Source organism: Syngnathus leptorhynchus, chromosome 6 (assembly GCF_054491065.1).
Source record: "Syngnathus leptorhynchus isolate UIUO chromosome 6, UIUO_Slep, whole genome shotgun sequence".
In the NCBI taxonomy this organism is placed as follows: domain Eukaryota; kingdom Metazoa; phylum Chordata; class Actinopteri; order Syngnathiformes; family Syngnathidae; genus Syngnathus; species Syngnathus leptorhynchus.
In genome coordinates this window covers 14,520,801-14,547,369 of record NC_141200.1, presented here as the reverse complement: position 1 = coordinate 14,547,369, position 26,569 = coordinate 14,520,801, and the positions used below count along the sequence as shown (strand labels likewise).

Sequence of the window (26,569 nt, the reverse complement as noted above, 5' to 3'; positions counted from 1 at the left end):
AAGTTCAGAACCCCGCAAAACTCGCTTTTGCCGATGTCGAGCAGAACCTGCCTGCTGTACTTGTAGCATGACGTGGTAAGATCAGACGAACACGTAAAACTGCCGGACAAACACTTATTAAATGAACGAAACACCGATCGGTTGGGACAGAGAGTGGCCGCTGCGTGTGCACGCGGCGCCATCTATCTACATATGTATGTCAGCCCAACCTCTCATTGATACACATTTCTAATACTTTTAAAATCTTTTCGTGTGCAGTAATGCATTATGAAACAGACTCAATTAAAACAAACATGCAAAGATTACAAACTGGGTCAAACTCCACTGTGGTATGGGTTGGCCTCCAAATCCATTTTTATTGACTCTGTCTTAAAAGCACACTGTGTGCAGTAATGCCAAAGGAACTCACATTCAGCCAGAACACCGACAGATAGGCGGACCTCTGGGTGTTAACAGCTTCTGTTGTTATTATTATCACTCATCACTATGTCACGCCATAAACTACTCTAGCATTAGTATGTGAAGCATAAGGAAAACACTGTGTATTGCCATTGGTAACCAAACATTAAGTATGTGCAGATATCTTTAAAAAAAACTTTGTCCATTTTTTATAGATCGTTTTCAAAGCAAATTTGGGCTTATGCTTATGTTTGTGTGCCTCTGCACCAATATTATGCAACTCATTTACTGACGTGACAGTGGGAATTAGGACAATGACAACTGACTATCTTTCAATAAATGTGTGAGGGATGACAGAATCAAGCATTCACACTATGGTTAAATATTTTTTGTAGTATACACTGCAGTGCAAACTAAAAAGCACATGTTGCCTTGATTTATTTTCTTCTTCTTTAGGCAGCTCCTGTTAGGAGTTGCCACAGCAGATCAATCGTATTCATCTCACTCTATTCTCTGTATCTTCCTCTGTCACACCAACCACATTTATAAACTTCCTTCTTTGGCCTCCCTATTCTCCTCTTGCCTATTTGCTCCATCTTTAGGATCGTCCCTATTAAGGGTTTGATCTAAGCTTTGATAGGGACATGACAACTTACTATCCCCCACCCCCACAACCATCCATCCATCCATCCATTATCTGTACCGCTTGTTCTTACGGGGGTCATGGGCATGCTGGAGCCTATCCCAGCTGTCATCAGGCAGTAGGGGGAGGACACACTGAACTGGTGGCCAGCCAATCGCAGGACACACAGAGATGAACAACCATCCACACTCTCACTTACACCTATGGGCAATTTGGAGTGCTTATTCGGCCTTCCAAGCATGTTTATGGAATGTGGGAGGAAACCTGAGGACCCAGAGAAAATCCATGCAGGCACGCGGCGAACATGCAAACTTCACACAGAGAGGTGGAATCACCCGCCAAACAGCAAGGCTGATGTGCTAACTAGAGCGGTTATGTTTTGCCACAGGTGAACTCAGATACGTTGTCAGTGTCAGCACCAACATGGACATCTGCTTCCGCGTGAGGCTACCTGACCAGCACTACTAAATATCACTAAATGTCTCTGTTGCAGCCAATGAAAAAGCGATATCTGTCGTCATCGTCATAGCTCTGAATAAATCTCAAAACCTCTAATAAGAACAACTTATTTAAAATAGTTTTTAAATCGCTGCTACCACTGCGTAGTATAATGAAATATTACATTAATGAATATAGATATAGATTTTTACTGTATTAAAATAAAATGGTAAATATTGGTAGGGGATATTTTGTATTCCGCAAATATTAAAGCCTTTGACATTAGTTTAACGAAATGTCACGTGTTTGATCCCCTGCGAAGGGACAGTCAACAACCTAGCACCATCAGCAACATTAACCCAAAAACTGTCATGAGAATGTAGCCATTCAAGTGTACAATGAAAGGACAAGGAAGGCAGACAGGAACAAAGAAAAAGCCTCTGGGGTCTATTCAGCTTTTTATTGTGTGCACCAAATGTTTCACAGAAAATACCAAACATCAGACGTCCTTAAAGTAGAAAGTAGCCAGAGGCAGCAGTAATGTCTGTCACATTCTTGGATTCTAGCCCTTTGTCTGCCCTTTGCTTTAAGCCGATCCTTGGCAGAGAAGGTCCTGCACCACAACAATTGTTTGTAATAGATATGCCTGCAGACATGTGCTTACATTTTATTCCACCTACCAACTAAATTCACAATTTTAAAACTGAACCATCTTTATGTCTTGGTGTATCAAAGGCTGGTCGTCTTTGACTTTGCTCTGAGAGTCCAAGGAATACTTAATTCCAGTGTATGTTAAAAGGAGTCCCATCGTTATGCAAAATAAGTGAGAGAAAGCACAAAATGAAGATGCTCGGAACCGATCCCATGACCTCATGCTTGCGAAGCATGCGCTCGACCACTGAGCTACATGCCCCAATCTGAGATGAGGTGGGTAATATGTGTAAACTTCAGGATAGCTGGAGGCCCGGACCACACCAGGAAATGTACTCAAAGGATGCACCAGCCAGCTGATGGGAGTACAGAAATCACTGGTTACTCTTTCCCCTCCCTGGGTGACATCACCAACTCCCACTACCTCAGCAGCGCGACTAACATTGCCACAGACTCAACACGCCCCAGACATCATATCTTCAAACTATTGCCCTCAGATTGATGCAACTGAGCTCACAAAATCCGCTTAAACCATTAAGGCTCTGAACAAGAGACAAAAAACTAATAAACTGAATATAACCATTGCCAACTAAAGGAAAATGTGCTTTCAGCAGTTTGCAAACATATTTTTCAAGGTTGTGTTAAACTTATAATCATATCAATATAATATCTGGTATTGGAGTGCTCGTGTGGATTGGTGGGGGGTGAGGAATGTTCAGCCACACTGCATGAACTTGTCTTATTCAAAGTGTTGTGGAACAGACCCAGACAGGGAGTACCGGACGAAGGAAGTACCGGACGAAGGGAGTACCGGACGTAGGGAGTACGGGACGAAGGGAGTACCGGACGATAACCCCTCAAGGTCGGTGAGGAACGAGAACAAAGAACAACACCACGTCCAGGTGGTCGGGCTTCGAGAGGAAAAAACCCAGCCCCCTGACCACAGTGATGACACCTCGATGGGGAGGAGATGGCCATCGACCAATCATCACACAGTTTTGCATGTTTTAATATTCATATTGTGTATCTTTAAAACTGGGCAACCCGGAAGAATGTGTCGTCTTTTGGTGGTCACAAAAACGCACGACTTTTAGTGTGAGGGACCCGGGACCCAAGCCTGTATTAGTGCGCTGTGTCAGGAATAAACAATTGGTAAATTTGGTCTGATTGATCTACTGGTCTTCTCTTTGACAGAACGAACTCGCAAAATTGTTAGGTGCGCCAGTGTGTGGATTGGGACATAGCAACTTGTGTTAAGTGTTGATCGCAATTTGGAGTCAGATCAATAGCTAAAATCCGTAGCCTAACACAACGCACTTTTTTCACCATCCTATTCTGCACTCCACTCAATGTGCAATGAGCCACGACACTATAATAGAAGCGGACTACTTGAAATGTGCGTATATACAATATGACATGACATTTTATTCACATGTGCAATGTAATATTCAAGCACAAATTGGAGATGCTGGGAATTGATCCCAGGACCGCATGCATGCTAAGTATGCGCTCTACCACTGAGCTACATACCCACATGCAGATTTTTCTGCCCTGTGTTTCCCATACAACTTGCTGGAAAAGTTTTGGAAAATTAGGACAATGTTGGGAATGGATATGCCTTAACTGCCATGAAACTACGTACCTTTAAAAAATTGCTGTTAAAAATATTTGTATATATTTATATATTGCCTTTCATTTTTTTATGCAAGGTGAACACAAAACATTGAAAGCACTTCAGATTGACAAATCACAATATGGAGATACTGGAGGACCTCATACATGCCCTCTACCACTGAGCTATATCCCCATTCATGAGGTCTTACGTTGGGCAGAAGGATATATGAATTTCTGTGCTCCGTGCCGTGCTCTTGCTTTTGTTACAGCGACATATTCATCTTCCACATTGTTTTGCAATTGGTTAGGTAATCCAGCAGTGTGGCTCGGAGAAAATAACAGGACAAGGTCGAATGTTGTGTTTTTATGAACTCACCTACGCCACCAGAATTCAGCTTCCATGTAAGATTAACTCAAATTCAACTGATAGTGCACTCCCATTTAGCTAGTAATTCATTGAAATGCTGGGGATCAATCCCAAGACCTCATGCTTGCGAAACACGCACACTACCACTGATCTAACCCAACAACATTCCAACAGAATTTCATGGAGATGCTGGGGATCGATCCCAGAACTACCACTGAGCTACATCCCCCAATCTGACTTGCAGTGGGTGCTAACAAGTGAAAACCTCAGGAAAGCTGCAGGCCCCGCCGGAATACCTTGTGTGAGAGCTGGCGGTGGCCAGAAGAATGCCAGAATTTCTGCGCCCCGTGTCCCATACAAGATCAGTTGTGGTTCTTGCTTTTGTTGCAGCCAAATATTCACCTCCCACATTGTTTTGTAATTGGTCAGATAATCCAGCAGTGTGGCTTCTTAGCATGTGGACTTGAAAGAGAAAAGATTTAGCTATCCTATTATACCTCAGTCATTGCTCTGTGTTAATATATGTATCTTTGAGCTTGAGCTAGCATCAGCAAACATGGTAGTTTTGGGCCAACTTGTTGGTCTAACAAAGAAAAAGCCAGCGCTGAATGGCTTCCTAAATCGGCACCCTTCACTGTCTCTCAGAAAACCAGAAGAGACAAGCCTTGCCAGAGCAAATGCCTTTAACAAGGAGAATGTTAAGTATTTTTTGGACAATCTGGGGAAAGTGTTAACCAGAGATTTCCTGGGACCAGGAGATATCTGGCACATGGATAAAACTTGCAGGACAATGGTACAGAAATCAGACCGATTAGTAGCCAGTAGCCCGGGTTCAAGCAGGTGGGGTCACTGACATCTGAAGAGAGGTGACCCTTACCTGCGCAGTCTCAGCCACAATAATATCCCTCCCTGCCTTGTATTCTCACAGCAAATCCCACAGGGTGGATGAAAGAGCAACACTTTGTCGGTTTCCTCCATCATATTGTGGAGCACGCAAAGTGTTCAAAGGAGAAGCCCTGCTTGCTTCTCCTCGACAACCACTGCTCACATCCCCCCATTGATGGGCTGAATTTTGCCAAAGAAAATGGCATAATCTTGTTACCCTTCCCAGCCCACTGCTCCCACTGTCTTTGGACAGAGGTTTTTATGGGCCGCTTAAAAAGCATGTGAACACTGTTTTAGATTCCTGGAAGAGGAACAACCCAGGTAAAACACTAAGCATCCATGACATCCATGGGATTATAGCCACTACTTATCCTGTGGCTGCAACCCCTCTTAAAATAAAGTTTAACATCTTACCCAGCATAGTTTGCCAATTTACCCGTTGGCGGGGCAACTTGTCACATGTTCACAACCTCTATTTGATTTCTTATACATCACTCTGCACTGAGACAAGATATGAACATGACATAACATATATACAAAGACATTTTTTCTTTCATCTGGTACATATCAATTTTAGTATGTGTGATATATTGATTCCAAGAAATATATAAGAGTGTAAAAATTATGACAACATGCATTGGTCTTCCCTACGGCTCGGGGAAAATCAGCGAGGTCTGGACAAGATTTAATCTTGTGTTTTTGTGAATTCACCAAAAGTGTGAGAATTCAGTTTGCATGTAAGATTAACCCAAAATCCACTCAACCAAGATTTCAAGGAGATGCTGGGTAACGGTCCCAGGACTTCATGCATGCAAAGCACACGCTCTACCACTGAGCTACATCCCCAATCTGAGATGAGGTGGGTGCTAACTCAGGATAGCTCAGTGGTCGGCAACCCGCGGCTCCCTGGAGTTTTTGCAAAAATGCGTGAAAATGGAAAAATATGTTTTTGTTATTGTTGTTTTTTTTTATATGGTAATCATAACACAACCATTGTCATGCTGTAAAAATGTATGTAGTTGTAAATATATTAAAAATACCGAATTTAAGAATGACGCCAAATAGCAAAATTGCGTCATAGCCTACGACACAGCACAGGTGAGTTGTAAACAAACAGGTGTGTGAGTGATGGGACATGGATTGCTACTGCATTGCCTGCATGTTTAATTTGCAATGAGAAGTTGTCAAATAACAAGAAGAGGAATTTGGAGCGACATTTTCAGCTAAAGCATGCTAAATTTGCTGCCGATCACCCAGTTGCAACTGAGAGGAAAGGTGCAATTACAGTGCTGGTGGAGAAATTTGAGGACCGTAAAAACTGTTTCAAGAAGTGGATTGCATCTCCAAACTCTACTGCTCCAAGTTTAGTTGCAGCCCGGGAGATACAAAAGCTCGGAAAACCATTCGCCGATGGCGAGGACATGAAGGATTCATTCATTAAAATATCAGTGCCTATTTTCGGACTTCAAAACCAAAACCGAGATCATTCTGAAAATTCAAGACATGCCTCTCCGCACAAACAATATCACCGATCAGCAGATCAAGGACATCAATTCAGCTCCAGCTTTCTCAATTGCCTGTGATGGATGAGTCGTGTGAAGTGACCGATATTGAACAGACAGCTCTGCTATTCAGGTACGTGAACTCTGATGGGCCGCAAGAAGAAATGATCAAATTGATACCACTATATTTTTTAAAATTATTTTAATAGGAGGTATACAACTTATGTATTGACCATCTATTTTGACTTATAAAAGGCTTTTAGAATTTTGCGGCTCCAGACAGGTATGTGGTTTTTTTTATTTTTGGGGCCAATATGGCTCTTTGAACATTTTGGGTTGCCGAACCCTGGGATAGATGCAGGCCCCGACAGAATACCAGGAATTGTACTCAAAGGATGCACCAGCCAGCTGATGCGAGTACAGAAAATCACGGGTCCATATTTTGTTATATACCTGTTGCACAATGACAATGAAGGTATTCGGCCGGGTCATACCAAAGACTATAAAAATGGGACCCATTGCCTCCCTGCTTGGCACTCAGCATTAAGGGGTGAAATTGGGGGGTTAGATCACCAAATGGTTCCCGAGCGCGGCATCGCTGCTGCTCACTGCTCCTCTCCCCCATGGGGATGGATCAAAATCACATGGGGATGGGTCAAATGCAGAGGACAAATGTCACCACACCCATCCGTTGAGTACATTTCCTCTTATTCCGTTGGGGCCTGCAGCTATCCTGAGAATTACATTTTTTAGCACCCACCTCCTCTCTGATTGGGGGATGTACATGCTTTGCAAGCATGAGGTCCTGGGATCAATTCCCAACATCTTCATTTTGAGCTTTAACGATCTGAAGCCTAACCCTGCCTCGCCCAACTAGATGGGGGTGTAGCTCGGTAGTCGTAAGCTGCATGTATGAGGCTCTGTGGTCCCTGTATGATGCTCTGCGATCTGTCCCCAGCATCTTCATGCTAACTTGACATGGAAGATGACTTTTCACAGTAAGTTCACAAAAACACAAAAATTTGTTTGGTCCTGAGCCTGCACCAGCCAGCTGGTGGAAGTACAGAAATCCCTGGTCACCTTTTCCCCTCCCTGGGAGACATCGCCAACTCCCGTGATGTCAGCAGAGCGACTACCATTGCCACAGACTTAACACACCCCGGACATCATATCTTCAAACTTTTGCCCTCAGACTGATCCAACAGAGCTCACAAAATCCACGAAAACGAATAGTGACAGAAAAACTTGTCAAGTCCAATGTCTTTGATGCTGTCACTGTGAGGTGCACTGTATTTCAACATCTGCAGTGAGAAAATGGGATTTTTGTCACCTAATGCCAAATAATTTTTCTCTTGCTTTGCCTTGCGCAGGGTGGCCAAATTTGGCTGGTGGCTTGGCTCAGAGTCTCCGAAGTCCATCAGTTTATTTGCCTGTGATGCTCGCCATACATGTGGTTCCATGCTGCCCTCACAAAGTTCCTTGGCTACCTGCACATGCAACTGTCCAGATAGAAATCGCTTTGAGCTACCAGTGTGTAGGGAGTCATCACTGTTCTTAATGAAACAGTTCAATATTATCGGTTTGTTAATGTCTGACTCTCCGCCACAATTAATGTTGAGGAGGCCATGACACTCCTTGCAGAATCCTGATTTCAATATAATTATTTGAGACCAATGGATAGGAATTTTGACTGTTTTCCAGATTTGTTCATTTGTGATGTGGGTCCGGGTGCTAGGCTTCAAAATTGTATATTCTCTTTCTTGGGTTCGGCGTTTGGGTTATTTGAGAGAAACTTGACAAACGGGTTCCTCGGCGGTGCGTTTATGCGGTCTCGATTCATTTAGAGATTTACGCCTTGTGGAACGGTGTTTGGGTTGAGCTTTTGGGAAACGTGATTCCTCGTTTGTGGGATCGTTTGGCTGCGGCATCTTCTCCCGCCAATTTTTGAATGTGCTTGTGTGATCGTTTGGCTGCGGCAGTTTATCCCGCCAATTTTTGAATGTGTTTGTGTGATTGTTTGGACGCAGCATTTTCTCCCACCAATTTTTGAATGTGTATGTGTGATTAGTTAGCCGCAGAGTTTCCCCCTGCGATTTTGAATGTGAGTCAAGTGCGTGATCGTTATAATTTGCTTGTGAAAGGACTGCTGGAGCTTGCTCCCCGAGTGTCACCTGTGCCTTTCTGTTCCATTGTCTACACGGATGTTGGAATGTGGGTGGGGTGATTAATATTTTAATTTTATTGTGGGGAAGACTGATGGAGGTGCGGGGATCTGGGCTCTGCGGGTAGCCATTTGCTGGGTTGGCGCGGGTGGGGGACAACGGCATTGATCGTTCCAGTACTGGCCAGGCTGGAATGAATCAGTATGGAAATGCCGGGCCCCCCTCTTGCGCCCCTTGTTGTGGCTGCGCGCGGAGTGGAGTCGTACCCGCTCCACGTGTGTGCTGAGGGCATGGTAGCAAGTGAGATTAAGACAGGATGATGGGAGGATGAATGAGGACAAGCAGGGAATGCATGTACGACATTGGGATGTGCACGACCGTAACTGAGGCCCGGTGGACTTCAATGTCTACCTGCTCACGGCCAGCATGAAGTTACATGTTGTGGGACAGGGGCTGAGTTGTGATGGTGAAAGAATGGGCGCCTTTTGTCTGTTAGTTTGTACGTGTGTCCGCGCATATGAATGGCCTAGGATTTGATGATTACTCAGGGGCACCATTGACTACAAATGGTTCGATGGAGAAGGCCCGTTTCCTGTGGTTGGACAAGACAGGACCATCTGGTCCAGCCGGGATGGGTATGATAATGTTTCCGGGACACCTTGCTGGTCCCGTTTGCTACCCAACAACTCTATTGACACATTACGTGAATGTGTCAAAAGGAGGGAAGTAGAATAATTTAGCCTAATGGAAGATTCAATGTTTTGTCAAATGTAATTGTTTTTGGAGTCTTAACAGGACATGTAAGAATTCAACACACAGTGATGAGAGGAGCAGAAGAAACATCTCAAAAGACTGCAAAGGTTGCAGAAAAGATTTGCTCAGCAAACTACTGCGGCTACGGAAGCAAAGACCGAGGTCCAGATCACTCCAACGTTCTGGCAGAAGGTCCCAAGAAGGAGGGGGACGGAGCCTGCGTTGACTAGACCCAATAAGAACGGACGCTGTTTTCCGGGAGCTGCGTCTACCCTTCCGGTTGCAGATTCGGAGGGCGGTAAGCACTATCACACACATCTCCAACCTATTGTCCAGCTCTTTGGTTCCAGGTTTGCAGAACAGACGACAGCGGACCCAGAAGGGACGGCCGAGATCCAAATAACTCCATCGGTCTGGCTGAAGGTCCTGAGACGGGAGTGGACGGAGCCGGGGTGGACTGGTCCTTATGGAGTGGTGGAGCGCACCTTGCGTGCTGTCCGGCTGGCCGGCGGAGGAGATATGTGATGTCGTCTGTCCCAGTGCGCCCCAGTGAGGGGTTCCTGCAAGGAACCAGATCCACCATCGACAGCGTCCCCGCCCCCAGTTCAAATAAGAGGCAGAATAATCCTCTTCACCCTTGGTGGCCAGGTAGTCTACCCTGACCCACTGAAGACAACGACCGCACAGCAGACATTTTCAAGTTCTCCCCGGACGGAGTAGAGCTGCAAAGGGGGGTGAAAATTGTGCTCACCCTCCACCAGTGGGCGTGCCAAGCCCCCAACGGCTGAACAATCACGAGCAATTTTTTGTCTTAAACTGATGGTATTGATAACATTCTGATCGCCTAAGGCAGAGGGACCGTGCGAGACGTTTCCTGAATTGTAACATCTTGCCGCAGGTTTTTCACTCACACACTAAAATTGAACTGGAATATTGAGGCAAAACCTCCTCTTCACTGAGAATTATTGCTGTCATTGTTTGCTGTTTTTTATCATGTATCACCCTTCACGATCCCCTACATGTCCCCTATCATTTACTTTTAGTGTTGTTTTTTTGTGCTCTGTTTTTGGTGACCTCTTTCGAGGTCAAAAGGGGGATTGAAGAGGGAGCAACAGCAATGTGTACATGTTCTATTAGGGTGGACAATCTGTACAATATGATGCTCATATATGTACAATTCTTTTATTATTTTATGCACACAACTGCTCAATCAGAACACGAATACAACACACATAACTGTATGAACACACACACATAGGTAAACACACACATGCACACACAGGGGGGTGACGTCCCCACACTCAGGTACGAAATGGTCATGTGACAAGTTCCCGCCTTTCCGGGCAGTATAAATGAAGCTGACCTGGAGACAGAAGCTGTTGTTTCATCTGCTGCCGTGCCATGTGTATTGGCCGCCATTAAAACAACCCAAGATCTTGCCAATAAAGAACCAACTCCAAACTCCACACCTTTGCTTTCTTGGCTCAACAACGGACATCCCGCACAACACGCAACAAGCACAAACGAAGCACAAACGAACGGTACAATTTTGGGTTCATTTTGAGCAGATGGGGGGCTGGGTCAACTCTGGATGACCTATAAAATAATCTTTTATAATTCAAAAATCATTGCTGCACAAACGAAAATTTTTGCTGCACAAACCAGCACAAACGAAACAGACTATTTTCCTTAAATTTTGCGTGGGGTGGGGGGCCAGCTTCACGCAGGTATGTAAAGAGGGCACATAAAATACATAATATGGAAAAGGTGTATTATATAAAGAAATGTGTTAATTACCTGAGCCAACTATTATATATAATAGTTTGGTGTTTCCTCCGCAGGATGTCCGGGCTCTCCCTTAGAGATAGGGTGAGAAGCTCGGTCATCCGGGAGAGACTCGGAGTAGAGCCGCTGCTCCTCCACGTTGAGAGGAGCCAGATGAGGTGGCTCGGGCATCTTATCAGGATGCCTCCTGGACGCCTCCCCGGGGAGGTGTTCCGGGCATGTCCCACCAGTAGGAGACCCCGGGGACCGACCCAGGACGGGCTGGAGAGACTACGTCTCTCGGCTGGCCTGGGAACGCCTTGGGATCCCCCGGGATGAGCTGGAGGAAGTGGCTGGGGAGAGGGAGGTCTGGGAGTCCCTCCTAAAGCTGCTGCCCCCGCGACCCGACCCCGGATAAGCGGAAGAAGATGAAGGTGAAGAAGATGAAGGTGAAGTTTGGTGGGGTGGGGGGGCGTTGTGTAGTTGTATTGTTTGATGTGTATGAGTTGTTTCCATGGGATGTATAAAAAAAAGAGAAAGAGAAATTGGATCAGTCAAGAGACGATTCGTTTTAACGAATGTTTTGACTGAACTGGTTCTAAAGATTCAGTTCACCTAAAAGAACTGAAATTACCATCACTAGTTGCCTCACAACCAGTTCATGGCTGGGATATGCTGGAGCACGCCCGCAACCCCCCTGGGGACAAGCATTACAGATAATGGGATGGATGGATTGTAAATTGCACTTTTTTTTTAACCTGATTGAAGAATAAATTGCTTTTCAACTAAATTGTTAGAATTTATTTCTAAATCAACATAAACTAAAGTTACTAATCTGACTCCAATTTGTGACCTTACCCAACTGCCACTCATCCAACAATATGCACGCTCGTTCTGCAATAGAAAGGTATCAGGAAGCCGGCATTTTCACACACGAGTGGATTTATTCCTAAAACACAGATCTAATACAAGCACCTGGGTCTCGGGTCCCTCTCAATACAGCTCTGTACGCCTCTGTTGCCACCAGCAGGTCCTTGCACCACACATCTTGTTTTGTTCCCCCCGTCACACGCTCAGCACTTTACAGTTTCACACTCTCATACACAGGATGTCTAATGAACTACTTTAAGCTCAAACTCTTATGTTCCTTTATAAGGTTTGTAATTCTTCCATTAACTAGAGATTATTTCAATTCACATGTGTATGTAGTACCTAAATTAACATGCTAGTTTGTCTGAATTGAATTGTTTGTTCTAACAACTATAGTAGTTGTATTGACTTTAAAGCTAATGCAGTCCGTCTTCCTTTATTTTGTCCTTTAAAATTAGGTTGTAACAATGTTGTCATCAATGTTGTATAATTTCTCCGACAGAAATATTTACATGTTTGGTATTAAATAGAAAGCATTCAGAGGGAGGTAATGAGTACATAAAAGAACCCCAAGAGTATAATTTAATCAATATTCATCCTCTGCAAACAAAGGCTCACACTTAATTATTATGAATGAATGAATGAATGAATGAATGAATGAATGAATGAATGAATGCAGCCACCCCAGTTCGTCATTTTGCTAATGGGGCATTAGTAATAGGATTTTAAAAAAGCAGACAAATAAATGACAAATTGATCAAAAGATAAGCATCACATATTTGCAGTCACAGATGTATGTTATCACTCCAATAAAGGTAAAGTACAAGGGACCCTTTATATTCTCAATTTTATTTAAAAAATGTTACAAGAACAATTTGTAAGTAAACATACATGCTCTAGTGCATACAATTTCCACACCACTTCTCACTAAGGTCACAGGTGAGACTGAGTCTATCTATGCCAGGTACAACTTGGATTTGTCACCAGCCAATCACAAGGCACATTCAGACTGACTTGACAACTAATAGCAACTTTGAGTCTTCAATAAACCTAACACGTTATTGTGTTGTGTTGTTAAAAAAAAAAACCCCAGAGAAGTACAGTCTCTGCAAGACCAGGAAACAATATGAAGAGGTTATTGCTGACGTTTACACAAGTGGTTTCGTGCAGCAGGTAGACAAGGTCACGGTTGCACGTCGGTTATCTTCCTCTTGCGGTAGTTGAGCACCATGGTTGAGGCAGAGAGCTGAGAGGCTTGTCCTTTTTCCCAGTCCTGGAAGCTGTTGAGGCCACATTGCCCTGACATGAAAAGTGATTTCTCGAGACAATCCAGACGCTCCACCAGCGCTGAGGTGTCCTCATTGTAGGCATTCTGGGAAGAGTCCATAGTTCGTCTGAAACGCCCAATGAATGTCTAAATGAAGAACAATAATCAGAGTTACTTGCCATGCGCAACCCCAAGTTTTATTTGCCTGTATTTTTAATGTAATTTTAAACTGCCACTTCTGTTTTTAGTGGTCTTGTCTTTGAAGCAGCGAATGAGCTAAAACTGGTATTGTATTTTACCAACTAAATGCTAGCACTGAACAATTCATCGATGTTTTTATTTGAATCGCCACTGCAGACAATGTGATCATATATCTATCAAAACTATTGCTGACTAGCTATATCTACTCAATGATAAGTCTTATAATGACATTCTTTGTTTTGATAATAAATGTAGCTTTGTTAAGGTTCTCCTAATTATTTCAATACATTGCACAGTAAAAATAAACAGTAATTTAAATAAAGAAGAAAAACACACAAAAATATGCAATAACATACTCCTAGTTTGTATTGTTTGATTAAGTCATAAGCACATTCTTACCAGTCTTCGTTTGTTACGACTCAATCTGATACCTTTAAATTGTTGCTACGGTTGTAAGGAACACCACCCCGGGTTTTTGCATGTCTGGGCGCTTCACATTTAAATACAGACGTGCGATTGTTTCCAGTGTCCTCATTAATAGTTGTCATACACCAAGATTGATATACGTACAACCAGATGGGCCGCTCTGCGCGACTTGTTTGAAGGTTTAAAACGCACCCTAACATGATTGGCATGTTTTCTTTCGTTCAGTGCTCAGTGATTGCATTTAGGTAGTAGACATTCAATATTTTTACATATCAGATTTACTGCAAGGGCGGCTCTGTGGCGCCTCACAGTTAGGAGGGTGCGGGTTTGAGTCCCCCCTCCGTGAGTAGTCACCTTATCATGGTGGAGGGGTTTGCGTGCCCCTATGATCCTAGGAGCCATGTTGTCTGGGGCTTCATGCCCCTGGTAGGGTCACCCATGGCAGAAGGGTCCTAGGTGAGGGGCCAGACAAAGCACGGCTCAGAAGACCCCTTATGATGAATAAAATATATGGACGTAGTTTTTCCTTGCCCGGACGCGGGTCACCGGGTCCCCCTCTGGAGCCAGGCCTGGAGGTGGGGCTCGAAGGCGAGCGCCTGGTGGCCGGGCCTTTGCCCATGGGGCCCGGCTGGGCATAGCCCGAAAAGAAAATGTGGGTCCCCCTTCCAATGGGCTCACCTTCTATAGGAGGGGCTAAAGGGGTCGGGTGCATAGTGAGCTGGGCGGCGGCCAAAGGCGGGGAACTTGGCAGTCCGATCCTTGGCTGCAGAGGCTGGCTCTGGGGACATGGAATGTCACCTCTCTGGCTGGAAAGGAGCCCGAGCTGGTGTGTGAGGCAGAAAGGTTCCGACTAGACATAGCCCAGTTTGGGTTCTGGTACAAGCCCTCTCGAGAGGGGCTGGACTCTCTTCCACTCTGGAGTTGCCCACGGTGAGAGGCGTCGAGCAGGTGTTGGCATACTTATTGCCCCACCGGCTGGGCGCCTGCACATTGGGGTTCACCCCGGTGAGCGAGAAGGTAGCCTCCCTCCACCTTCGGGTGGGGGGACGGGTCCTGACTGTTGTTTGTGTCTATGCACCGAATGGCAGCTCAGAGTACCCACCCTTCTTAGAGTCCCCGGAGGAAGTGCTGGAGAGCGCTCCTTCTGGGGACTCCATCGTTCTACTGGGTGACTTCAATGCTCACGTGGGCAATGACAGTGAGACCTGGAAGGGCGTAATTGGGAGGAACGGCCCCTCCGATCTGAACCCGAGCGGTGTTCTATTATTGGACTTCTGTGCTCGACACGGATTTTCTATAATGAACACCATGTTCAAGCATAAGGGTCTCCATGTGTGCACTTGGCACCAGGACACCCTAGGCCGCAGTTTGTTGATCGACCTTGTAATCGTGTCATCGGATTTGCGGCCGCATGTTTTGGACACTCGGGTGAAGAGAGGGGCGGAGCTGTCAACTGATCACCACCTGGTGGTGGGTTGGCTCTGATGGTGGGGGAAGATGCCGGTCCGACCTGGCAGACCCAAACGCTCTGTGAGGGTCTGCTGGGAACGTCTGGCAGAATCCCCTGTCAGGAAGAGCTTCAACTCCCACTTCCGGCAGAGCTTTTCCCACGTCCCGGGGGGGGCGGCGGACATTGAGTCCGAGTGGACCATGTTCCACGCCTCCATTGTTGAGGCAGCCGACCGGAGCTGTGGCCGTAAGGTTGTTGGGGCCTGTCGTGGCGGCAATCCCCGAACCCGCTGGTGGACATAGGGCCGTTTTGGCCTGCGGGACTCCGGAGGGAGCTGACAGGTACCGGATGGCCAAGCGGAATGCGGCTTTGGCGGTTGCTGAGGCAAAAACCCGGGCGTGGGAGGAGTTTGGCGAGGTCATGGAGAATGACTTCCGGACGGCTTCGAGGAAATTCTGGTCCACCATCCGGCGTCTCAGGAGGGGGAAGCAGTGCACGGTCAACATTGTTTACAGTGGAGATGGTGTGCTGCTGACCTCGACTCGGGATGTCGTGAGTCGGTGGGGGGAATATTTCGAAGACCTCTTCAATTCCACCGACACGCCTTCCATTGTGGAAGCAGGGCCTGAGGACTCTGAGGCAGACTCTCCAATCTCGGAGGTCGAAGTCACTGAGGTAGTTAAAAAACTCCTTGGTGGCAAGGCCCCGGGGGTGGATGAGATCCGCCCGGAGTTCTTAAAGGCTCTGGATGTTGTGGGGTTGTCATGGCTGACACGCCTCTACAGCATTGCGTGTACATCGGGGATGGTGCCTCTGGATTGGTAGACTGGGGTGGTGCTTCCTCTCTTTAAGAAGGGGGACCGGAGGGTGTGTTCCAATTACAGGGGAATCACACTCCTCAGCCTCCCTGGTGAGGTCTATTCAGGGGTGCTGGAGAGGCGGATCCGTCGGGACGTCGAGCCTCGGATTCAGGAGGAGCAGTGTGGCTTTCGTCCTGGCCGTGGAACAGTGGACCAGCTCTACACGCTCGGCAGGATCCTCAAAGGTACATGATGATTGGTGAGCAATCTGAGGAGAGGACGCTGGCGCTGATTGTTCGCCGCTTCTCCACCAGAATTAGTTTATTTTTAGTGTTTTTTTAGTGTTTTATTTAATTCTCCACCAGAATTAGCTTATTTTTAGTGTTTTATTTATTTATTTTTTAGCCATTAGCCTAGCAAATGGCTAACACGCAAGTTCAGCTTTCTCCAACCGGCACTATATTAACTTACTCCATTCCCCGCTTGCTGGAGCTGAGTAATCACACCATTCCAGGGTGTGTCTCAGTCATCAAAGAACTCGGACTTCTCCGCAGACCTCGTTACATCCACAGAAGTACCCATCGTAACTTTGTTTTCTCCCAACCTGCCCATAACGCTATTCCATCCATCTGCTCCTCCACCGCCCGATATCCCGTCGCATGTCCAACACGTCATCAGAGACCCGGCACACTTGGATCTTATTGTAGCAACCAAGCGGGGCTGCAGTACTCCAGGTGGCCTGAAAAACATGGTGTGGAGTCCACTCTTACACGGAGCGGGCTCCGACTCAACGGGTTGCCGGGAAAACACGGAATGGATATCTCTCTGGCACGGAACGGATTTCAACACGGAGCAGCCCCGGGGTGGCCAGGACAAAACGAACTGAATTTCACTCCAACACACAGTGGACTGCACTTCATGTGGAACAGAAGACGTGGAGTGGATTTCTCTCTTCTTCGCCCCCTACCTAAACGCAGCCCCACATCCACAATCAAAATGGATCTCCTCAACATCCAAGCACTCACCCATAAATCATCATTTATTCACAACCTCATCCTGGACAAAGGCTTAGACATAATGTGCCTGACTGAGACCTGGCAACCACCGGATGTCTATCAATTCCTCAACGAAGCCTGTCCCTCTGGTTATAAATACATAACTAAACCCCGCAGCACTGGCCGTGGCGGTGGCCTTGCTGTATTCCATCGTCTTGATCTAAAGCTGTCCCCCCTCCCTCTACCTGATCACTCCTCATTCGAATCCCTTGCATTCAAATGTAAACCTCCATATCCTGTCACAGTTTTACTTATTTACCGCCCTCCTAAACCAAACTCCGCTTTCATTCCAGAACTATACGATCTACTCACTACCCTCTGTACCTCCACTTCCTCTAATTTAATCATATTAGGTGATGTTAACATCCATGTCGACACCCCCTCCCGCCCCCCTGCCTCTGACCTGTTGCAACTATTGGACTGTTTACACCTCACTCAACATGTAAATGTCCCCACCCATGACAAAGGGCATACACTTGACCTAGTCATTTCCTCATCGGCCATAAGCAACCTACAAGTTCACGAGGTTGGTGTGTCTGACCACAAACTTATTCAAATGGAACTGCCTTTCCCACGCCCCCTCTCCAAACCCAAGCGGCAAATCTCTTTCAGAAATTTCAAATACATCAACCAAGACACTTTAGCACAGGACCTCCTGCTTCTCTCCTCCTCCTCCGCGACCTTTCCATCAGTCAGCAAGGCAGTGGATCATTACAATAACTCTTTGGCCAAACTTCTAGGTATCCACGCCCCCATAAAAAACAAAACAGTCACTTTTTCACGCTCAGCCCCCTGGTACACCAGTGAGCTGCGGCTGATGAAGTCAACTGGACGCATCCTGGAGCGTCGTCTCAATGCCTCAGGTCTGACCGTGCAAAAACAGGCCTATAAAGAACATCAGAAGGCCTACTCAAAAGCCCTTGGGATTGCACGTGCCCAGTTCTACTCCAACATCATAAACAATACCCCTGGAAACTCAAAACAGCTATTTTCAACCATCAACCACTTTCTCAAACCCCAACCCACCACTCCAACGGAATCCTCAGAGGTAGTGTGCAATAACTTCATGACCTTCTTTACCGCTAAGGTTGACAACATTCGCACCCAGCTCCTCTCCTCTTCTGGCCCCTCCACTTCACCTCCACTCCCCTTCCTTCCACCTGGGTCAGTCCAGCCTCTCCGCTGTTTCTCCCCTATTTTGCAGTCGGAGGTAGAGGACATCATCAAAAAGATGAAACCCTCCACATGTGCCCTGGACCCTTTCCCCACAGCCCTCATTAAACATCAAATCTCAGCTATCAGTCCCCTAATAACCAATGTCATCAACCTCTCACTCCAGTCTGGCTCTGTACCCCCTGCATTGAAGACAGCCATTATTACCCCCCTGCTCAAAAAACCCTCGCTTGACCCGGACAACCTTGCCAACTACAGGCCAATATCAAACCTCCCATTTCTCTCCAAGGTTCTGGAAAAAGTGGTAGCAGCCCAACTTCACGCCCATCTCACCCGCAATAACATCGCTGAGAAATTTCAATCCGGTTTTCGCTCTGGCCACAGCACCGAAACAGCCCTTGTTAGGGTCACCAACGACCTTCTCATGGCTGCCGATGCAGGCTCCTCGTCACTCCTCATTTTGTTGGATCTGCCCGCTGCATTTGACACTGTCCACCACTTCTTCACTCCACTGGATTCTCTGGCACTGCTCTAACCTGGCTTCAGTCCTACCTCTCGAACCGAACCGAGTACGTTTCCCTGGGAGGGAAAAAAATCTGACACACACACAGTCACCTCCGGTGTCCCCCAGGGATCTGTACTCGGTCCTACCCTCTTCATTTTCTACATGCTACCCCTTGGCAATATAATCAGGAAGTTCGGCATCTCATATCACTGTTACGCGGACGACACCCAGCTATACCTCAAACTCAACCCCCCACCCTCTGCAACCCAGCCTCATCCATCTCCCTCATCCATCCTCTCACTGTGTCTGGAGGAGATAAAGGCGTGGATGAATCTCAGCTTCCTACAAGTCAACAGCGATAAAACCCAAGCCATGTTATTTGGCACTTCCCATCAGATCCATACCTGCCCAATCACAAGCATCTCATTCGCCGGTCACACAATCCCCCTCTCAGCCACTGTCACCGACCTGGGTGTGATACTGGACTCTCAACTCAACCTAGAGTCACACATAAAACACATCTGCAAAACCTCCTTCCACCTCAGGAACATTCCAAACTCCGCCCCACACTTACCCTGACAGATGCTGAGAAACTTATCCACGCCTTTGTCTCCTCCAGGCTAGACTACTGTAACGCACTCCTCATCGGGATCCCTAGCAAGAGCCTCCAGAGGCTCCAGTACATTCAAAACTGCGCTGCTAGGATCCTGATGAGGGTGCGGAAAAGCGACCACATCACACCCATCCTCCGTTCTCTGCACTGGCTCCCCATCAAATTTCGAATAAATTATAAGATCGCCCTCCTCACTCACCAGTGCATCCTCGGACATGCTCCCCCATACCTCAAAGAACTTGCCCCCAAATCTGCCACCCGAAACCTCCGCTCATCCAATTCTCACCTTCTCCATGTCCCCAACACCAAGCTGCGTACCATGGGCGACCGGGCCTTCTGCCATGCAGCCCCCACACTGTGGAACTCCCTCCCCGACCACCTAAGAGCACCCCAATCTACTGACTCTTTCAAAACCGGACTTAAAACTCACCTCTTTACTTTGGCATTTCTGTAATTCCTGTTTTTATATCCTGGTTGTCGTCCAGTTGTTTTATACTTGTCCTTGCTTTTTATTCTTGTTTTTACTTGCCATGTAGCACTTTGAGATTCCTCAGAATATAAAGTGCGTTATAAATATAATTTATTATTATTATTATTATTATTATTATGGGAGTTCGCCCAACCAGTCCACATGTGTTTTTTGTGGATTTGGAGAAGGCTTTCAACCGTGTCCCTCGGGAGGTTCTCTGGAGGGTGCTTCGGGAGTACGGGGTGCCGAGCCAACTGATAAGGGCGGTTCGGTCCCTGTATCACCGATGCCAGAGTTTGGTCCGCATTTACGGCAGTAAGTCGGATTCGTTCCCGGTGAGGGTTGGACTCCGCCAAGGCTGCCCTTTGTCACCGATTCCGTTCATAATTTTTATGGACAGAATTTCTAGGCGCAGCCGAGGCGTTGAGGGGGTCTGGTTTGGGCACCTCAGCATCGCGTCACTGCTTTTTGCAGATAACGTGGTGCTGTTGGCTTCTTCAGTCCGTGATCTCCAGCTCTCATGGAGCGGTTCGCAGCCGAGTGTGAAGCGGTCGGGATGAGGGTCAGCACCTCCAAATCCGAGTCCATGGTCTTCGGTCGGAAAAGGGTGGAATGCCCTCCCCGGATCGGGAATGAGATCCTGCCCCAAGTGCAGGAGTTCAAGTATCTTGGGGTCTTGTTCACAAGTGAGGGCAGGATGGAGCGTGAGATCGACAGGCGGATCAGTGCAGCGTCGGCAGTAATGCGGACTCTGCACCGGTCCGTCGTGGTGAAGAGTAAGCTGAGCCAAATGGCAAAGCTCTCGATTTATCGGTCGATCTACACTCCTACCCTCACCTATGGTCACGAGCTATGGGTCGTGACCGAAAGAACGAGATCCAGGATACAAGCGGCCGAAATGAGTTTCCTCCGCAGGGTGTCCGGGCTCTCCCTTAGAGATAGGGTGAGAAGTTCGGTCATCCGGGAGATACTCGGTGTAGAGCGCTGCTCCTCCACGTTGAGAGGAACCAGATGAGGTGGCTCGGGCATCTCATCAGGATGCCTCCTGGAGGCCTCCCTGGGGAGGTGTTCCGGGCATGTCCCACCGGTAGGAGACCCTCAGGACGACCCAGAGAGAGAGAGACTATGTCTTTTGGCTGGCCTGGGAACGCCTTGGGATCCCCTGGGATGAGCTGGATGAAGTGGCTGGGGAGAGGGAGGTCTGGGAGTCCCTTCTAAAGCTGCTGCCCCCGCGACCCGACCCCGGATAAGCGGAAGAAGATGGATGGATGGATGGATGGTTCGATTCCACCTCCGGCCCTCCCTGTGTGGAGTTTGCATGTTCTCCCCGTGTCTGCGTGGGTTTTCTCCGGGCACTCCGGTTTCCTCCCACGTTCCTAAAAATCATGCTTGGTAGGCTGATTTAGCACTCCAAATTGCCCCTAGGTGTGAGTGCGAGTGCGGATGGTTGTTCGTCTCTGTGTGCCCAGCGATTGGCTGGCAAATAGACCCTTCTCAATGATGTCATTTTATCTACGATGCTTAGTTTCCCCTACCATAGTAAAAGTCATGCAAGCAATAACAAAAAGAGAAGCGTTATTCATTGTTTCGGTTATCATCGGTTTACATATGTCTATTTTTGTGAAAAGGTTCCTGTTAAAACACTTGTCCATTACAATGACACATTTCAAGGTGTCGTTCAAAGACTATGTAGAAAAATTCAAGTTGGTTGGAGGGAGAGATGACAGGGAACGCCTCTACTACCACTTTCATAATCAGACTGGTCAAAGAAAGCCAGTTTGTTACCCAAAGTGAGCTTTCACAACATCAAAAATGACTTGACACGTGCAAGGACTTCAATGCCATAAAGAGCCTGCAGTCTTATAATGATTTAGTAACTGGATAGGAAAACCTTGTTGGCTGGATCTTTGCTCTTCACCCTGCTGACGCATGACTGCGCGGCGACCTACAGCAGCAACCGCGTGCTGAAATATGCCGACGACACGACTGTGGTGGGTCTGATCACCGGTGGCGACGAGACTCACTACAGATCGGAGGTCGACCTTTTGGCCGCATGGTGCAGGGACAACAACCTTCTGCTGAACGTCAACAAGACCAAGGAGATTATCATTGACTTCCGGAAGGGTCACACCCACCACCTGCCGCTGACCGTCGACGGTGCTGTGGTGGAGAGAGTGAGCAGCACCAGATTCCTGGGGGTGCACATCAGTGAGGACCTCTCCTGGACCACCAACGCTGCGTCGCTGGCGAAGAAAGCTCAGCGCCGCCTGTACTTTCTGCGGAAACTCAGGCGAGCTAGTGCTCCTCCCGCCGTCATGACCACATTCTACCGTGGCACCATTGAGAGCGTCCTCTCCAGTTGTATCGCTGTGTGGGGTGGTGGCTGCTCTGAGTACAACATGAAGGTCCTGCAGCGCATAGTGAACACTGCAAGTAAAATCATCGGGGCTCCACTCAAGGAAGTTTACGCCTCCCGTCTCACCCGCAAAGCGGCCACGATTGTGTGTGATGTGAGTCACCCAGCTCACTCTTTGTTTGTACGTCTGCCCTCTAGGAAGAGGTACAGATGCCTGCGCTCCCGCACCACCAGACTCAGAGACAGCTTCAGACTCCAAGCTGTCAGGATCCTGAATTCCACCCTCGGCTGCATAACGTCCTGTTCTTTTGTACTATAGTCTGGCTGTCTGCTGTATGCATGCTTGCTCCATTTTGCTTACTCTTTGTGCTGTTTGCTTGTATGTGTTGGGTACTGTGTCTCGTCACCGTGGGACGGTGGGAATTGTAATTTTGATCTCTTTGCGTGTCTTAACGTGAAGAAATTGACAATAAAGCGGACTTTGACTTTGAGATAGGTAAAACGTTTGGTTGAATGGTTTGAGTCTGAAGAAGCCTGGTTCAGCAAATATATTATGTCAACAGATTATTGACAGGACCTCTTATGATGAAAAAGATATATGGATGTTGTTTTCCCTCGCCCGGACGCGGGTCACCGGGTCTGTCCGGATCCTGAATTCCCTCCCCCCTCCAACCTCTACTGCATGACATCCTGTTCTTTTGCGCTTTGATCTGGCTGTCTGCTATTAGCGCGCTTGCTCCATTTTTCTGCTCTTATTTGTCTATTTATTTATTTATTGTTTATTTATTTGGGTTATTTGCTTATTAATTATTCGTTGCTCTTGTCTGTTCGTTTTTACTCTGTGCTATTTGATTGTGAGTTGTGCACTGTGTCTAGTCACCGTGGGACGGTGGGAAACGTAATTTCGATCTCTTTGTGTGCCTTAACATGTGAAGAAATTGACAATAAAGCGGACTTTGATTGATTAGAAGGGTGTATTGGTGAATGCAATTGGGGCATTACCTGAAGCAACGTCTGTGCTATTTCTGGGTTGTCTGAACTGTCAAAGCGCAGTATCTGAGATCCCAGGCCATAATAGTAAGGCCCCAACTTATGTAGATCCACCACATTGGGGTCTGCATTGAACACTGTCCTCCAGCCTTCTCTATAAACTTTAGGGAGCTCGATTGACAGCATCCTTTTGTTCTGCTCATACAAACCTTTGCACAGCCACAAAGGCAATTCCATTTTTGTGCCCTGTGAAGGAGACATTAGTAGAGTAAGAACATGTCAAAACACATTATCTAGAATTCACACAGCATGCAAAAGTTGTGATTTAAATTAAAGTCTACTTTGTACGGTTTATTTCACTCAATGAATCTTAATTTTATGATGGCACTGCCAATCACAAAATTAACAAGAAACGATCAATGTGTCATATGTCCATGGTGCCATAATACAACGTTAGGGTGACTAGACGACCTCTTTTTCCCAGACATGTCCTACATCTGAGACCTAAATCATTTCCGGTGGGCATTTCAAAATTGTTCGGGATTTTATTCGACTGCCTCTAATACATGTACAATACATCGTCAATAGAATTGCCACTCCGTTCCATTTCACTCAATTCCACGTTTGTGTGCGTGTGTGTTCGTGTCTGCGCGTGTGTGTGCGTGAGTGTGAGTGAAGTCGGGTCGGCTAGCCAGTCTACACCGAGTGTTTACAAGCAATGCCGAAACGAAAATGCACGTTCACGGGGGAGTTAAATAAAAAATTCCCGTACTTTGGCCAGGGTCGTGATCCTTATGAAGCTGAGTCATGTCAGGCAGGCACTGACGTGTCAGCGGCAAATAAAGGTGCCAAAGACCAGCAAGCAGACATGAATACTTATTGTACCACTATTAATCGAAAGAATGTCAGTGTACATATGTTTTTGTTAGTGTGAATGTGTTTGTATGTTCTTTTATGTTATTTGGGCCAATAAATGCAATTGCTATACAGACGCCATGTCATTTGTGTCATTACATACACCGATGACCCCCCCCCCTTAAAAAAGGTGTCCTCCTTTTCAGAAACCCAAATCTGGTCACCCTATACAACATATAACTTGTTTCCTAATTTGCGAGAAGTCCAAACTTGTTTTTGAAATGATTGACTTACGTACCCATTTTATTCAAGGACTCCCTTCTGATGGTTACCTACCTTCGGAATATCCGGCGAGTCGCTTGACTTCTCGAGGAATCCAAGCCGAGGAAAAGTAACTTCAGTGCGGATAGGAAGTCGCTCGTGCGAAAGCAAAATATCGTCCAAAGAAAATACATTTTCTTCCATGCATATGCCTGGTTGGACGGGAAAATAAGACCGTGTTTCCATTCTTCGAAAACAGACTGACGCCGAAACTTTTGAAAAGCCGTGGAACAGAAGAGCAAATAACTTGTGTTGACAACTTGCGTTTCCTGCTCTTTTGGCGCCCAGCTCGGTAACTGGCTAGCTGGTGCTTGCGTCACGGTATCCGCCATATTGGATGTGTCGGACCAGTCTCTTAAAGATTCAAGATTCAAGAGTTTTTATTCGCCATGTTTGAGCGTACCAAACTAGGGATTTTACTTCGGTACATCACAGCCTTCCATAGACAATCCAAAACAGGTGTGGAGAGCAGGATGTTATTGCACAGCAATGACTCTGAGACTCTAAGAGTGGTGTGAGTTCATCAGAGCAACAACCTGGGGGAAGAAGCTGTCTGTGTCTGCTGGTTTTGGCGTACAGAGCTCTATAACGCCGTCCGGAGGGGAGTAGTTCAAACACACTGTAACCTGGGTGAGAAGGGTCTGTAGAGATGTTGCTTGCACGTTTCCTGGTCCTGGACAGGTACAAGTCTTGGATAGATGGGAGGTTGATTCCAATGATCTTTTCTGCAGTTCTGATTGTTCGTTGCAGTCTGTGCTTGTCTTGTTTGGAGGCCGATACAAACCAGACAGTGATGGAGGTGCAGAGGACAGACTGGATGATGGCAGTGTAGAAGGTCTTCAGCAGCTCCCGCGGCAGGTTGAACTTCTTGAGCAGTCTCAGGAAGTACAGCCTCTGCTGGGCCTTCTTCCAGACAGAGTCTATGTGGCCGGTCCATTTCAGGTCCCGTGAGACTGTGGTACCCAGGAACTTGAAGGTGTCTGAGGAGAGTATAGTATTACTGTGGATAGTGAGGGGTGAAAGTGGTGAAGGATCTCGCCTGAAATCCACTGTCATCTCCACGGTCTTGAGCGGGTTCGGCTCCAGGTGATTTTGGCTGCACCAGTGGACCAGCCGCTCCACCTCCTGTCTGTACGCTGTCTCATCACCGTCCCGGATCAGTCCGATGAGAGTCGTATCATCTGCTTACTTCAGGAGCTTCACAGGGGAGTCACCTGAGGAGAAATCGTTGGTGTAGAGAGAGAAGAGCAGTGGGGAGAGGACGCACCCCTGAGGGGCGCCAGTACTGGTGGTCCTGGTACCAGATGTGATGCTCCCCAGCCTCACACGCTGTCTCCTGTTGGTCAGGAAGCTGGTGATCCACTGACAGGTGGAGGCAGGCACCGCGAGCTGGATGAGCTTCTGTTGGAGGATGTCAGGAGCGATGGTGTTGAACGCCGAGCTGAAATCCACAAACAGGATCCTGCCGTACGTTCCTGGGGTGTCCAGGTGGTGCAGGATGTAGTGCAGTCCCATGTTGACCGCATCATCCACCGACCTGTTTGCCCGGTAGGAAAACTGGAGGGGATCAAGCAGGGGGCCCGTGACATGCTTCAGGTGGTTCAGCACCAACGTCTCGAAAGATTTCATGACCACAGATGTCAAAGCGACAGGTCTGTAGTCATTCAATCCTGTGATGGCGGGCTTCTTGGCCACTGGAACGATGGTGGAGCTTTTGAAGCATGAGGGCACCTAGATTGCGCTGCAGGAGGTCCTGTTGTGTGGGAGGACCGATCATACCTGCAGTAGAACCTGTTCAGCTGGTTAGCAAGCCTTGGGCTCTCCACGGGACGGGGGGTTCGTTTCTTGAAGCCCGTGATGCTCTGCAGACCTTTCCACACTGTTGAGGGATCAGGATTGGCAGAGAGGTGTCTCTCCAGGCTCTCCCGTAACACCTCCTGGCTTTCCTGACCTCTCGGTTCAGTGTGTTTCTGGTCTGCTTGAACAGGTCCCGGTCGCCGCTCCTGTAGGCCTCCTCCTTGGCTTTGCGCAGCCTCCTGA

The 26,569-nt window shown here is 47.3% G+C and overlaps 1 protein-coding gene and 1 non-coding gene across 2 annotated transcripts; both read right to left on the bottom strand.

The window, feature by feature from the left end:
- Positions 1 to 3,591: 3,591 nt before the first annotated feature.
- Positions 3,592 to 3,663, bottom strand: trnaa-agc (transfer RNA alanine (anticodon AGC)). The gene has a single exon. It is a non-coding gene; the product is annotated as a tRNA-Ala (tRNA).
- Positions 3,664 to 12,744: 9,081 nt separating this feature from the next.
- On the bottom strand, positions 12,745 to 24,832 carry gins3 (GINS complex subunit 3). The gene is made up of 3 exons (XM_085914407.1): positions 24,545 to 24,832; positions 23,366 to 23,599; positions 12,745 to 13,462 (listed from the first exon to the last, which is right to left on the bottom strand). The coding sequence occupies exons 1-3, from the start codon at positions 24,713 to 24,715 to the stop codon at positions 13,232 to 13,234; spliced, it is 636 nt and encodes a 211-aa protein (XP_085770533.1). The 5' UTR covers positions 24,716 to 24,832; the 3' UTR covers positions 12,745 to 13,231.
- Positions 24,833 to 26,569: the final 1,737 nt, after the last annotated feature.